The sequence below is a fragment of the Callionymus lyra genome, chromosome 8 (genome assembly GCF_982586985.1).
Source record: "Callionymus lyra chromosome 8, fCalLyr1.hap1.1, whole genome shotgun sequence".
NCBI classification, from domain to species: domain Eukaryota; kingdom Metazoa; phylum Chordata; class Actinopteri; order Syngnathiformes; family Callionymidae; genus Callionymus; species Callionymus lyra.
In genome coordinates, this window is record NC_141825.1 from 26,787,088 (window position 1) to 26,800,620 (window position 13,533).

General features: G+C 40.4%; 1 protein-coding gene across 1 annotated transcript in view; it reads left to right on the top strand.

Moving 5' to 3' along the window:
- Window positions 1-2,215: 2,215 nt before the first annotated feature.
- The window catches only part of nell2a (neural EGFL like 2a), a gene marked incomplete in the record, with an annotated part of 97,465 nt that continues 86,147 nt past the window's right edge, over window positions 2,216-13,533 (top strand). The window contains 2 exon segments of the mRNA XM_087797361.1: window positions 2,216-2,514; window positions 2,669-2,797. Of these exon segments, the coding sequence (XP_087653487.1) occupies window positions 2,427-2,514; window positions 2,669-2,797 (217 nt within the window).

A 13,533-nucleotide genomic window follows, 5' to 3' on the forward strand; every position in this document is an offset into this window, starting at 1 on the left:
CTATCTATCTATCTATCTATCTATCTATCTATCTATCTATCTATCTATCTATCTATCTATCTATCTATCTATCTATCTATCTATCTATCTATCTATCTATCTATCTATCTATCTATCTATCTATCTATCTATCTATCTATCTATCTATCTATCTATCTATCTATCTATCTATCTATCTATCTATCTATCTATCTATCTATCTATCTATCTATCTATCTATCTATCTATCTACCTACCTCTATATCTACCTCTATATAGCTCTATCTATCTATATCTACCTCTATATAGCTCTATCGATCTATATCTACATCTATATAACTCTATCTATCTATATCTACCTATATATTGCTCTATCTATCTATATCTACATCTATATAATTCTATCTATCTATATCTACCTATATATTGCTCTATCTATCTATATCTACATCTATATAATTCTATCTATCTATATCTACCTATATATTGCTCTATCTATCTATATCTACCTCTATATTGCTCTATCGATATCTTTCTATCTACCTCTATATAGCTCTATCTATCTATATCTACCTCTATATAGCTCTATCTATTTTTACCTCTATATAGCTCTATCTATCTATATCTACCTCTATATAGCCCTATCTATCTATATCTACCTCTATATTGCTCTATCGATATCTTTCTATCTACCTATATATCATTATCCACTTCTGTCTCGCTCTGTCTACCTCTGCATGACTCCTGACATTTCTGAGATGAGACAGCAGAAGTGATTCCTCCATCAAACCCAGTGAGTCGCTCTGGACTCGGTGAAGGTCGACTCTGAAGGTCAATTAGCACTATCTATTAAAACCCATTTGTAGCTTAAATCTCTTTTTCTCTGCTCCTCAATCAAATTTGCGAGCAGCTGCTATGAGCAAATCCACTTTGTCGACACAGCGTCCGTGAAGGGCGGCGGCCCCGGAGAGCCCTGGAGCACTTCCCCCATCTGGACCTGTGCGTGGATCCCAAGAACCACTGTCCGTCTGCATGTTCTTCAGAAGCAAATCATCATCAAGGTTTACTGGTGATAATTCTGCTGTCACTGCTGTTCGAGCTACTCTCTAACTTTTGTTATTTTTATAGTTACAGCTTCTACTAGTGTAGTTACATGTTACTGGTATGTGGAGAATGGATGAACATTTTGGTCACGTTATGGAGATCTTCATGGAGGGAGATTTGGACGACTATGAACTAGCAGCAACGACTTTTTAAAACAAGTTATGTCATCAAATCACTTAAATTGACTGTTGTTTGAAGGTTGCTTGGTAACCATTGGTAACAGTATCTTGACTACAGCAGAGCCAACATCAGTGGTGACCTTGTGGTTAAGATCCACAGAGAGAAGCAGTGAGAAAGACTCTTTTAACTTGTGCACCAACACACATGTAGAAGTGGTTTTATCGAGTACATGCTGTGTTTCTGAGAGTGTTCTTCTAGTGTGAATATTTTCAATATAAAGAACAATATAGGTTTATTATGATACTGAGACACCGCTACATAAGCCCACGTATAACAAGAGAATTTGTGTAACGAATACAGTATTACTTATCAGACTACAAATACTAATGCTGGTATCACTCTTTAAATATTTCAAATCTACTGTGTGTGTATTCACGAAACATGTTTTTGTTCTTGGTGACACAATGACTCATTACATGTGTGTTTGGATTGAAGGAATGTTACAAAAATATTTAAGTGATTCGCAGAAAAAAACTAGTTCTTCTTGACTAAACTGCTAAATGTGGAAGTTACATTAAATCCCAGTGTAAATTGATTACAAGTACGTGACTGAAATTCACGCCTGCGGCCACCAGGGGGCTTCCTTGCTCTAACCCTAAACCCTGTCCGCCTTCAGTTTCTCACCGTCGTAAAACTAAAATGTTTAATTTCTTTCAATAATAACATTGACTCGTATTTTATTGACTGATCTTTTCTTCCTGTGTTTAAGTGTTTTCCAGCAGCAGCTGATTCAGCACAATTGTAAAAGTTGTTTCATAATTGAATCATTGATTTGTTTTGTCATGGAGATTGTCCCGCATGACCACCAGGTGGCTTCATTGTTCCTCCCCCATCCCTCTCTCTCTCTCTCTCTCCTCCCTCGCTCTCCCCTCCCTCCTCCTCCCTTCCTCCTCCCTTCCTCCTCCTCCTCCTCCCTCCTCCTCCTCCCTCGCTCCTCTCTGACCGTCTGTCTGTTGCCACCTGTGCTGCTGCGGAGCTGCTGATGGAGCAGATCCTGCTCAACCCGGAATAAATCTTCCCGCTTGTCTTTCCCCTTCCTTTCTTCTGCTTCGATCAGTTTCGATCAAAGTTTGGACGATGCCTCAACTGTGCGTCTGGGATTATTGATATCCGATCATCCGCAAACCGGAGGTGACACGTCGTTCCCGCCTGTAGGAAAGTGGATGAAACATGGACTGATTTTCTGCTCCGCATTCACCATGGAATTATTACAGCTGCTCCTGCTCCTCGGCATCTCCGGCTCCCCCGCAGGTAGGAACGCTGCGTCGCCGTGAGAAGATCCTGATCCGAGATGCTTTAGATTATACGGTGTCTGCAGCAGCATATGCGTCCCCCTGACGGCAGCCCGTGGTGATCGATCTTCCTCACGTCCTTCGCTAATAACTCTGTCCATGTTGTGTGTCAGTTGTAGGTTTCGGGGTCGACCCGGCGCTGCGCGTCGCAGTTTTCGATGAGCTGACACTTGGAGATGGTTTCGGTGGAGTTACTCAGGTCCAGGGCTTCCACGGCGAATCCAGAGCCTTCCACTTCCAAGGTACGCTCGTCTTTTTTTTTTTGTCCTCTGGCGTGAAGTGACGTGACGATACTGTGAAGCACAAACACACTGTCAACACTGGCAGGATCCAAACCCGCGGACCGGTCCTGGGCCTCCTGCACCGGGCCGGTGTCGAGCTCCAGGTACTGGATGCTCTGGTGATTGTTTTTTTCTGCCACATACTATTTTTGAAAATGCATCTAAAGCCAAAGTCTTAGTGGAACTAGATTCCAGCATTAGAATTAAACTGATATCATTTCAACTTTCTGATCTTATTAGTCTCGTGTTATAAGGTTTTATTTGTAATCTGATGTCAACTGTGACCTGAACTGAGTCTAAACTGGATAAGAAAACACTTGGATATTTTACAAAATGATTTTAACCAGATTATTACTCCTGATAGATCAACATCTCAAAGTCAGTAACATTCAATATTCCTTTATAAACAAGTTGACAATGAAACCCATTGATTGTTACATCAGCTGTTATGGGAACTTTAATGAAGTATAAAAATCTGTGTTTTCTCAGGTTAAATGACATATTATGACACGATAAGTGGCAGAAAAAATACACGATCAAGTAGATCTGCGAGTGAAGCTTAGATTGAAACCAGATTTTATATCTAAGCACGTTGATGAAGGACGTTGAACAAATTGACAAAATGAATGTATAAAAACAGACATTTTTAGTGATTAACACTTCAATGCCTGCGGTTTCGCTCACGGTACCACGCAACAATGGTCGCTTGTTTTCGACCGACGGATGTCATGTTTAACGACGGTGCTCGGTGTTGACCTCACCATCATGGAGGTCCCTGCACTGAGGTCGGTCGTATCATTGGTTATTGGCATCATGGGAAGCATTTGTACGTCACATCTTGACCATCGTGTTAGGACTCACTGTCCCACTCCAAAGACAGACCTGCTCGATGACTTTCAGCTAAGAAACCCCTCAATGAGGACCATGACCAGAGTCCTGCTACATCTCCTGACGCTTGAAGACATTCTCAGTAAAACCGAGACCCTTCGACTGGAGTGACAGTGACATATGTGATGGAGAAACAGCGACCGTGACAGGATTGATGAGGATAATAAGGCGAGACCGGAACCATGGCATCCTCTGATAACTCACCTTGACCGTGATGGAATGTTTCGATGATGTTCAATTTAGAACGGCTCCTCACCTCTCACCTTCATACATCACCTCTGTAGGACGCGCCATGTTGTCGTGGTTCCTCTCCACGACGCTGATATCGTAGTATTGTTGGATCAGTTCTGACTTGATTTAGAGGCAGTGAGGAGAAGAGACCAGACAAGAAGATTCATCGGAGATAAAGACAGGAAGTTAAGTCAGCATGTCCGATCTCTGATCTCGCAGCTGATGTAGATCCTATCCTCGTCGTATCTTCCAGGAGTCTCACTGCTCGTGCGATTTAGCTTCTTCAGGACCAGAAACCTCAATCATAGCTGGACTGAAGATCATTTTCTTAAGTGTATCATATCACGCACGTCATCTTAAATCACGTCAATCACCCACAATCCTCCTTGTTCTCCATTTTATCTTGATTTAAAAACAACGGTCCTCACTGGTGTCATGACGCCCCGACGCTCCTCAGAGGAATTTGTTGGTCGTAATCTCCGAGACGACTCATTTTTGGGGCCGCGGTGTCGCCCCATAAGGCCCCCCCTTAATGAGGCCCTACTGTAATGATCAGGTGTTTCCACCGAAGCACTGGGACCGAGCCGGTGGTCTCCGAGACGACCACCTGCTGGAACAATAGTCGTGTTATGAACAAGTGGGCGAGCACCAGAGAGGGATCCTAAAGACGGAGCATAATCAGATTAGACACGCGCCCGTGGCCATGAATGACGGGTGTCTAGAGGGTCTATCGACCCACTCGCGGGCCCGATGAGGGTTCGGGTCTAGACGTGGTGTGGGAGGATCATCTTTCCGGCGGGGGGGGGGGAGAAACGAGAAGAAAGGTGTATATTATTTATTTATAAATTAAATTATGTAGAAGTTCTTCATTGATTCAGGTTTTGAGTTTGATCATTGTTGTGTTTCAAAATGTTATGAGAATAATAATAATAATAAATCAATCTAAAACACACTCTTCTGTGAATACGCAGCTCAGACTCAAGTTGACGCGCGAGTCACAGCAGCAGGAGGCCTGTGTGAACAACATTTGTCAGCAATTAAGTCTCACTTGATGTGAATGGTTACTGACGCACTCGTGAAAGACATGCGGGAGGATGATGTCGAGGACCTCGCGGCGACGCTAGGTCGTGATCTAGAAGGTGCCGCGACGACGCTTGCTGTTGAACTGTTGTCTTTGTGGCCGAACTACTGCTGGAGCTCACGGTTGAACTTGTGAAGATGATGATGATGTTCTTGGTGACGCCCATAAGCTTCTGGTAGAGCTTGAAGTGAGACTCACTCGTGAACTGAAGATCTTGAGAGGACACTGACGAGAAAACTCTTAGCTTTTCCAATAAATCCCGTAGTGATCGACTCTATCCTATCCAGCGCTGGTTTGAAGCAGCAGAAATTGATTTTACTTGAGAAAGCGAAGAAAGACGAAAAGGAATTCAAGCTAAATAGGTTTCAGAAATATAAAGGTTAAAAACTAGCTCAGTGTTGGATTATTAGCTGATGCTAGCTAGCGCTGGTTCAGTCTGGTTTCTATCAGCTATGATCGAGACTTGCATGAAAAAAAAATGTTCAATCCGAAGAACCTGGTCTGATGACTTACAATTTTATACAAACATTTAATTAATAATTGAACAACAATAATACAGTATAACCTCTTAAAGTATTTTGATATTTTTGTTTTTGTTTGTAAATAACATAGCTTAAACTTTGTTTTTGTTTGTAAATAACATAACTTTAACTTTTTTTGTAAATAACATCACTTTAACTTTGTTTTTCTACAGTAATTCACATCAACCAGTAGATATGTATCATGTTCAAACCATCAAGAACTTTTACAGTGAAAATAAAAATCACACAAAACACCTCAAGTCACGGTATATGAGTCATTCAACTACTTTTAAGTTACTAGTTATTTTACTTCAAAAATATTAAGGTACACAAAACTACCCAGAGCTGGTTTAAGACTAAAATGTATTATAATTATTCATTTTTATAGCACTTTCGATCAAGAAAATACTATATTGTTGATCAAGAATAACTATTTAATCACTCTTACACATATTTGCCCTTAGATTTCTATGAACCCATACATCCGACAAATCGAATCCTGTTTCTCTTAATTAAACGAAAATATTAACTTACACAAAAATACCCAGAGCTTATTTAAGTAAGTAAGTAATGGTTTCTAGACCAGGGTCACAAACAATCCACAGAATACACAGATTAAGGCTCTTTTTCTTCCTCCTTCCTTCTTTCCACTTGACGGCTCCTCAAAACAGTCAAAAGCTACATTTGATTTCATTTCCCGCAGAAACTTTCCCTCCACAGAGCAGCAGTGCTTCAGCTCCGTGTCTAGCTTCAGGCCACCCTGGTTTAGGAGATTAACTTTGTATTCGTATGTTCCCTCACGCTCAGAATCATGATGTCGACTTCACAACGCAGAAGTTGTTCATCTATGATTCCCCTTCAGAAAGAAAAATCCAACCAACGTCAGCACGCGTTTGCTAATGGATCTATGATTCTGTGCTGAGCGTTTTTAAATCTGAAGGAGATCCAAAGCAGACGGTTTCCGGTCACATCCACAGTGGAGATCACACGACAGCCAAGAGAAACCGTATGTGGCGTCACCATCACAAGGAGAATGTTGTTTCAGGACACAAGAAACATTTGTTTGTCTTCTCCTCGTCGTGTTCCTCTCATGTCCCGACGCTGGGCAGCGTTCTGCAGAAGCTGCATCTCAGAGCTCTCTGATGATGAGACGCTGCTGTGGAGCTCCGGCAGGAAAGCTAAGGAATGGAGGGAAGATGCATGGGTTTGAGGGAGAGGGAGAAAAAACAGCTCCCTCAGCTTTTGTCAGAGTGAAACACTTGTTTCACGAGCCCACAGTCATCACTTCACCTTTATTCCTGCACACACTCGTCCACCATTTGTACACGCCGTCACCTGGCCGAGTGTTATTTACAACCAGTCATCCCTCAACCCTGGAGGTGTGGTGGGGGGTGCAGCAGCAGGAGGAGGGGGTGCAGCGTTGGCCTGGATCGTGATGGATCTGGTGACAAGCGAGTGGCTGGTACAGGCGAGGAAGCGTCTGCCTGCTGTTTGGATGGATGGTCCTCACGGGCGGACCGCCATGACATTCTCTGGCTCGTTCGGAAAGCAGGAGCAACAACAACACCCCCCGAGGGTGAGGGGCTGTTTTTATCATGAAGGTCACATGACCACGATGTTGAGGCTCACCGTGACGGGAGAAGAAACGTTCTCATCTCCGGAATAAAAGGCCTAATTGATTTGTTATCACGGAATTGTCGGTCAAGGGATTGGAATTTATCATGACTCGGCAACATCTGAGCGACACCAGCTCTTTCAATGTGTCAGCATTTTTTTTAGATGCTTTAGCTAACGTCAGCGTTTGACCTGTTCAGTTCTTGAAGAACAACAGCTGCATCAACAAATATATAATGTCCTCTACAATAGCTTAAGGTATGTCCAAAGGGTGGCCCCGTGGCCATTTGCTGCCCTTTAAGAAGATCTCATGCGGCCCATGCTCTCCGTTAGAAAAAAGATTATTAAACTAAAAATGTATAAAACGTTTTTAAAAAGAAAAAAAGAGCTTTTTGAAACGAAACCAAGAGAAATCAAGGGAAGCTGCTACGTGTCAGAGTCACTTTATCAACACTAGTCTGTCCGAAGCTGAGCTTTTATTTTGAAATTTGGAATGACGTTACTATATGGTGTAACTGTTTTCTTTTACACAATCTGCCCTTCTAGAAAGAAATGAGTGAATTTCTATTATTTGAATTAGCCCGGTCTAAACTTTGATGGCATCAGTAATATAATGTACTGGCTAGTACTGCGTGATGGTCGGAATCAGCTCTATTTTTAGCGAATCTTCACATTAGATCATGACCTTCTATTAGCACTAAAGCTACATTACTACCTAAGCTAACCCAAGACAACGTTAATGCTTTTATAGTCCGACGTACCGACGTCCGCACTGAAACTTAAACACTTATTTTAACGAGTTAGGTCTTGTCTCCTTGCTAGCTGTCTAGGACAGGTAAACTACATACTACATATAATACAACAACTAAGCTGTGTCTCAAATCGCATACTTGCGTACTAAGACTGAGTTTTAGTGCATAAGTGCGTCTCAATTCTTAGTATGTAAATGTAGTGCTCCATACACACTAGATTGTCACTAAAACACCCATAAAACTATATGGATCGATGAACACTTTCTACACTAAACAACTCCATCTTAGTGACGTTGACATTATAAATGGAAGTTACGTCATATATATATTCATATACTTACAGGTGTATTTTCAGCAGCAGTAGGAGGATGACACGTCTTCGCTGCTGATACCGTCGTAAATATCTCGTCAATATTTGGTTGCTCATATTGCTTGATCCAAACCAAACGTGCTGCCAGCAGGTGTCGCTAGTGTTCCTACAGCTGTTTGAAACCATCGTTAAATAGTAGTAGAAGATGTAGCTGTCGCGTCATTTCCTGTTAGTGTGTAGCAGCAGAGTTTGATTTGAGACATTCTATCTGTGGAGGATTAGTTACTAGTTAGTACGTACACTATCCTGATGATACTAACTTCTAGTATACTAAGAGAAGTATGTTTGAGACATACTATCTGTTGAGGATGAGTTACTAGTTAGTACGTACACTATCCTGATGATACTAACTTCTAGTATACTAAGAGAAGTGTGTGATTTGAGACACAGCTCTACTTTCAGCTTGACTTGCACTCACTTAATGTTAGCACTTTGCTGCACAGTAGCTCAATCATCTGTTGTACTTGCACGGTGAAAATGTGAACAACATCAAAGCAGGATGGGGTGGTGTTAGTACAATGGCCAAATAGCACTTTCATTTTATTAGCACTACATCCTTGTCAGGTCCTGATCAATACAAGTCATTTATTCTGGATCACATTAAATGTTTAGCTGCATTAGCACCGAAGCTACGACGACTGATAGATTACAAGGCTAGTCCAGTAATCCCATTAGCACTTTGGCTACAGAATTACTTACTGTAAAAGGATCATTCAAAGTCAACATTAAGTGATTTTTTTTTATCCCCCCCCCCAATGAAAGTTGACGTTCTCCCGGTTTCCTGCAGCTCTCCTGTGCGTGTTGACATTTTGTTTAATGTAAATAATATACAACCCGCAGCAGAAACGTGTCACATGTCGCTGCTGCTGTCGTTGTTTTTCCCGGTCTGTGAATAAGGATCAGCGAGCTGCAGTGTTCTCCGGCGCCCCCCTGCTGCTGCGTCTGAAGGTTGCTGTCAGGGGCGCCTCGGAGCAAGGCATCAGCGAGAGGTGGACCTCGGAGACAAAGCGGAGGGAGAAGAAACCCTCGGGCGATCCATGTGCCGTCCAATCTCCAGCATCAGCACCATCCCCCCCTGCTTCGCTCTTTTTAATATCCACTCATCTATAAAAGCTGCTGGAGTCTCAGTGGAGGGGAGCCACACCCTGAAACACCCCTCCCCTCCCCCGTCGGGTTTTCCCTGGCTCGTAATGTGGAGACATAAGAATCCTCTCAGCATCTGCATCGGCTTAGGACCAGAGGACATGTGTTGCCGTGAGGGTCCGGTGTGACCATGAAGCTGAGGCGGTCTTAGGTCCTCTTGATATTCAGGGGTCAGCTTCATAGTTGGTCTCATAACATATTCAGCTTCATGCAGGAACTCATTAATGAATGCAAAACAAAGACGACGTCGGAGCGAGAACGTTCCTGGATCGGTCGTGTCCGACTGACTTGCCGGTGGGAAAATAAAACAAGTGTCGTCATCGAGCGAGAACTCTCCTGGATTTCCCACGGCGTGTTCGGGAAATTAGGCTGATTGTGAGAATCGAGCCGATCATCTGACGGGGGATCAGGGAAATCCGGAAGCTCAGGAGAATCTAAAGACGGTGAAGCTTCGGGGGGGGGGGGGGCTCCTGTTATCTCTCTGAAACATTTTTCCTCAGCGGTTTAACTGGACTGAGGGTTTAAATCACGGACCGTCCTCCCGATGTGGTCGTTTGCTCGACAACCTTCATCCTCAACTTTGCGTCACACATCTTCTCACAGTAGTACGTCCGCGGATGTTCCTCCGAGCCTTCCCCCGATTACGGATTCAGCAAGAATAGCTACGTGTGAGGGATCAGATACTTTGAGGTTTTGTTGCATCTTCTTTCTCAGCCGCTCCTGCTGTACTGGCAGGATCCGACTGGAAACTGTTTCATGTGCTACAAAGAGTCTGGTTTCATCACAGAGTCTTCACTGTCCACTCCTTAGATCTGAGTCCCACTGAACAACCTCTTGGTGCTGGGCTTTATTTTAATGACCTTTTTAACCTTAAAGCAGCTCTGGGTAGTTTTGTGTAGTTTAATATTTTTGTACTGAAATAACTAGTGATGACACATCAACTTAAAACTAGTTGAATGACTCGTATACTGTGACTTGAGGTGTTTTGTGTGATTTTTATTTTCACTGTAAAAGTTCTTGATGGTGTGAACATGATACATATCTACTGGTTGATGTGAATTACTGTAGAAAAACAAAGTTAAAGTTATGTTATTTACAAACAAAAACAAAGTTAAAGTGATGTTATTTACAAACAAAAACAAAGTTAAAGTGATGTTATTTACAAACAAAAACAAAGTTAAAGTTATGTTATTTACAAACAAAAACAAAGTTAAAGTTATGTTATTTACAAACAAAAACAAAGTTAAAGTTATGTTATTTACAAACAAAACAAAGTTAAAGTGATGTTATTTACAAACAAAAACAAAGTTAAAGTTTTGTTATTTACAAACAAAAACAAAGTTAAAGTTATGTTATTTACAAACAAAAACAAAGTAAAAGTTATGTTATTTACAAACAAAAACAAAGTTAAAGTTTTGTTATTTACAAACAAAAACAAAGTTAAAGTGATGTTATTTACAAACAAAAACAAAGTTAAAGTTTTGTTATTTACAAACAAAAACAAAGTTAAAGTTATGTTATTTACAAACAAAAACAAAGTTAAAGTGATGTTATTTACAAACAAAAACAAAGTTAAAGTTTTGTTATTTACAAACAAAAACAAAGTTAAAGTGATGTTATTTACAAACAAAAACAAAGTTAAAGTTATGTTATTTACAAACAAAAACAAAGTTAAAGTTATGTTATTTAAAAAACAAAAACAAAGTTAAAGTGATGTTATTTACAAACAAAAACAAAGTTAAAGTGATGTTATTTACAAACAAAAACAAAGTTAAAGTGATGTTATTTACAAACAAAAACAAAGTTAAAGTGATGTTATTTACAAACAAAAACAAAGTTAAAGTTATGTTATTTACAAACAAAAACAAAGTTAAAGTTATGTTATTTAAAAAACAAAAACAAAGTTAAAGTGATGTTATTTACAAACAAAAACAAAGTTAAAGTGATGTTATTTACAAACAAAAACAAAGTTAAAGTGATGTTATTTACAAACAAAAACAAAGTTAAAGTGATGTTATTTACAAACAAAAACAAAGTTAAAGTTATGTTATTTACAAACAAAAACAAAGTTAAAGTTATGTTATTTAAAAAACAAAAACAAAGTTAAAGTTATGTTATTTACAAACAAAAACAAAGTTAAAGTGATGTTATTTACAAACAAAAACAAAGTTAAAGTGATGTTATTTACAAACAAAAACAAAGTTAAAGTGATGTTATTTACAAACAAAAACAAAGTTAAAGTTTTGTTATTTACAAACAAAAACAAAGTTAAAATTATGTTATTTTCAAAGCCGTCATATCATATTTCATTACAATGATTCATTACCTCATCAGTTTCATCCTTCATTCATCAATGAAGTCTGGAAACACAACATTCATCAACTGATACAAACCGGGACATGGAAACTTTTGCCACGTTTAGCGAGTGCTCATGGGAAATGTAGTCTCCCGTCGGGCTAAACACTACCACTGTAGTCCACTGGTGTCGCTCCACTTTAAATCGCATAAAGCTGCTTTAAATGAGAAGCTCCACACGGGTGTCGATCTCAAACAAACACGTACTTTTGGACCTGAAATAACCTTAAGCTTGAGTCTCCACACAAACTTGTTGTTCTATAAATAGCAACCCACGAGAATTTTGTAATTAATGTGCGGGAAAGCATCAGTTTCCTGCCGAGAACCCGGCCCACACCATAAACCTTTATTTCCTATTCAATCTCCGACTTGAAACAACTCCCAGACGACCCAGTGACTAAAATCCGTGCGAGTGAAATCAAACACGGAGATCAGAGCGACTGGAGCAGCAAGACTTTCATCTTCCCATCCCTCCTGGTTCCACGGAACAAAATAACACTTCCCACATCTTTCCAGCTACTTTTTCTGTGGAGAAGTGTCAAGACTCGAGACTCGAGACGCTGCTGCTGAAATAATGAGAACCTGGTATTACAAATAAACATTAGGATCTTACTTTCACAAACCTTAGAAATCGACCTAATTTTGTGGTGATAAAAGTGTCCACTGGAGGCTGATGAAGAAGTGCTTAGCAAGGAGTCACAGTCTTCTAGTGACATTTGAGCTCAAATACAAATAATACATTGAACTTGGTTATTTGACTAATACCACGAAGATTTGTTCATGGTAGCCAGGTGTACAAGTGGTCACACCAGTGTATTCTTGGGCGTATCATACCTCCAGTTAAAAGATCTTGAGTTTCCGCATTTTTAGTCTGATGACAGTAGCATAGACTGAAGCTCATGTTTGGACATCTCTAGGTTTTTTCATTGCAAGAATACATACAATGTCTTGTTTACCCAACAAGCATTTAGGACTGTCACTGTGCGTCACCAATCCCAGAAGTCTCTACCTCAAAGGAACTTGTATAAACAAGGCGGGCGTGATGACAGCTGCCTGGAGGACATTTTGTTTTTAATGGACTTCGCTCTCGTAACCTCTCGTTCGCTGAGATTTCAGACGTGGGAAGAACCAAGTAATTACTTCAAAATAGGGCTGCACGATATTGGAAATAAATGCGATATTCAATATTGGTGTCTTGAATTGAGACATCGATATTAATGCGATATTTTTTCTTTCACCTAAAAATGTAGCCGTGCACAGTGGAGCGCAGGAGCGAGTACTTTAGTGGAGGTCCGGGGTTTAGAGAAGGAAAAAGATGCAATATTTCCCTTTCTTTTATTTCCGCGCTTCGGTGTCGACATGATGGTAGAAAAATATCACTTATAACTGAGCAACATCAGAGAGGAGCCGCCGGCGCGTCGTGATATCACCAAATCAATAATAAATCCTTCTACACGCACACATAAAAATTTATAAATGACGCTAACAACTTAGCTCGTTAGCATACGGTGAAGACGCACACATAACACTTTATAAATGACGCTAACAACTTAGCTCGTTAGCATACGGTGAAGACGGACAGGTTTGTTTGGAAGTTCATGATCTTCTAAGAAAACAACTGAGACGAGATGAAAAGTTCTTACAATATGTTGCTTTAACAAAGGAGGTTGAAAGAGACGAGTGACTGGATCACTAGTGTTTGACTAGATCATAAGTTAGTATTACTTCACTGGATCACTAGT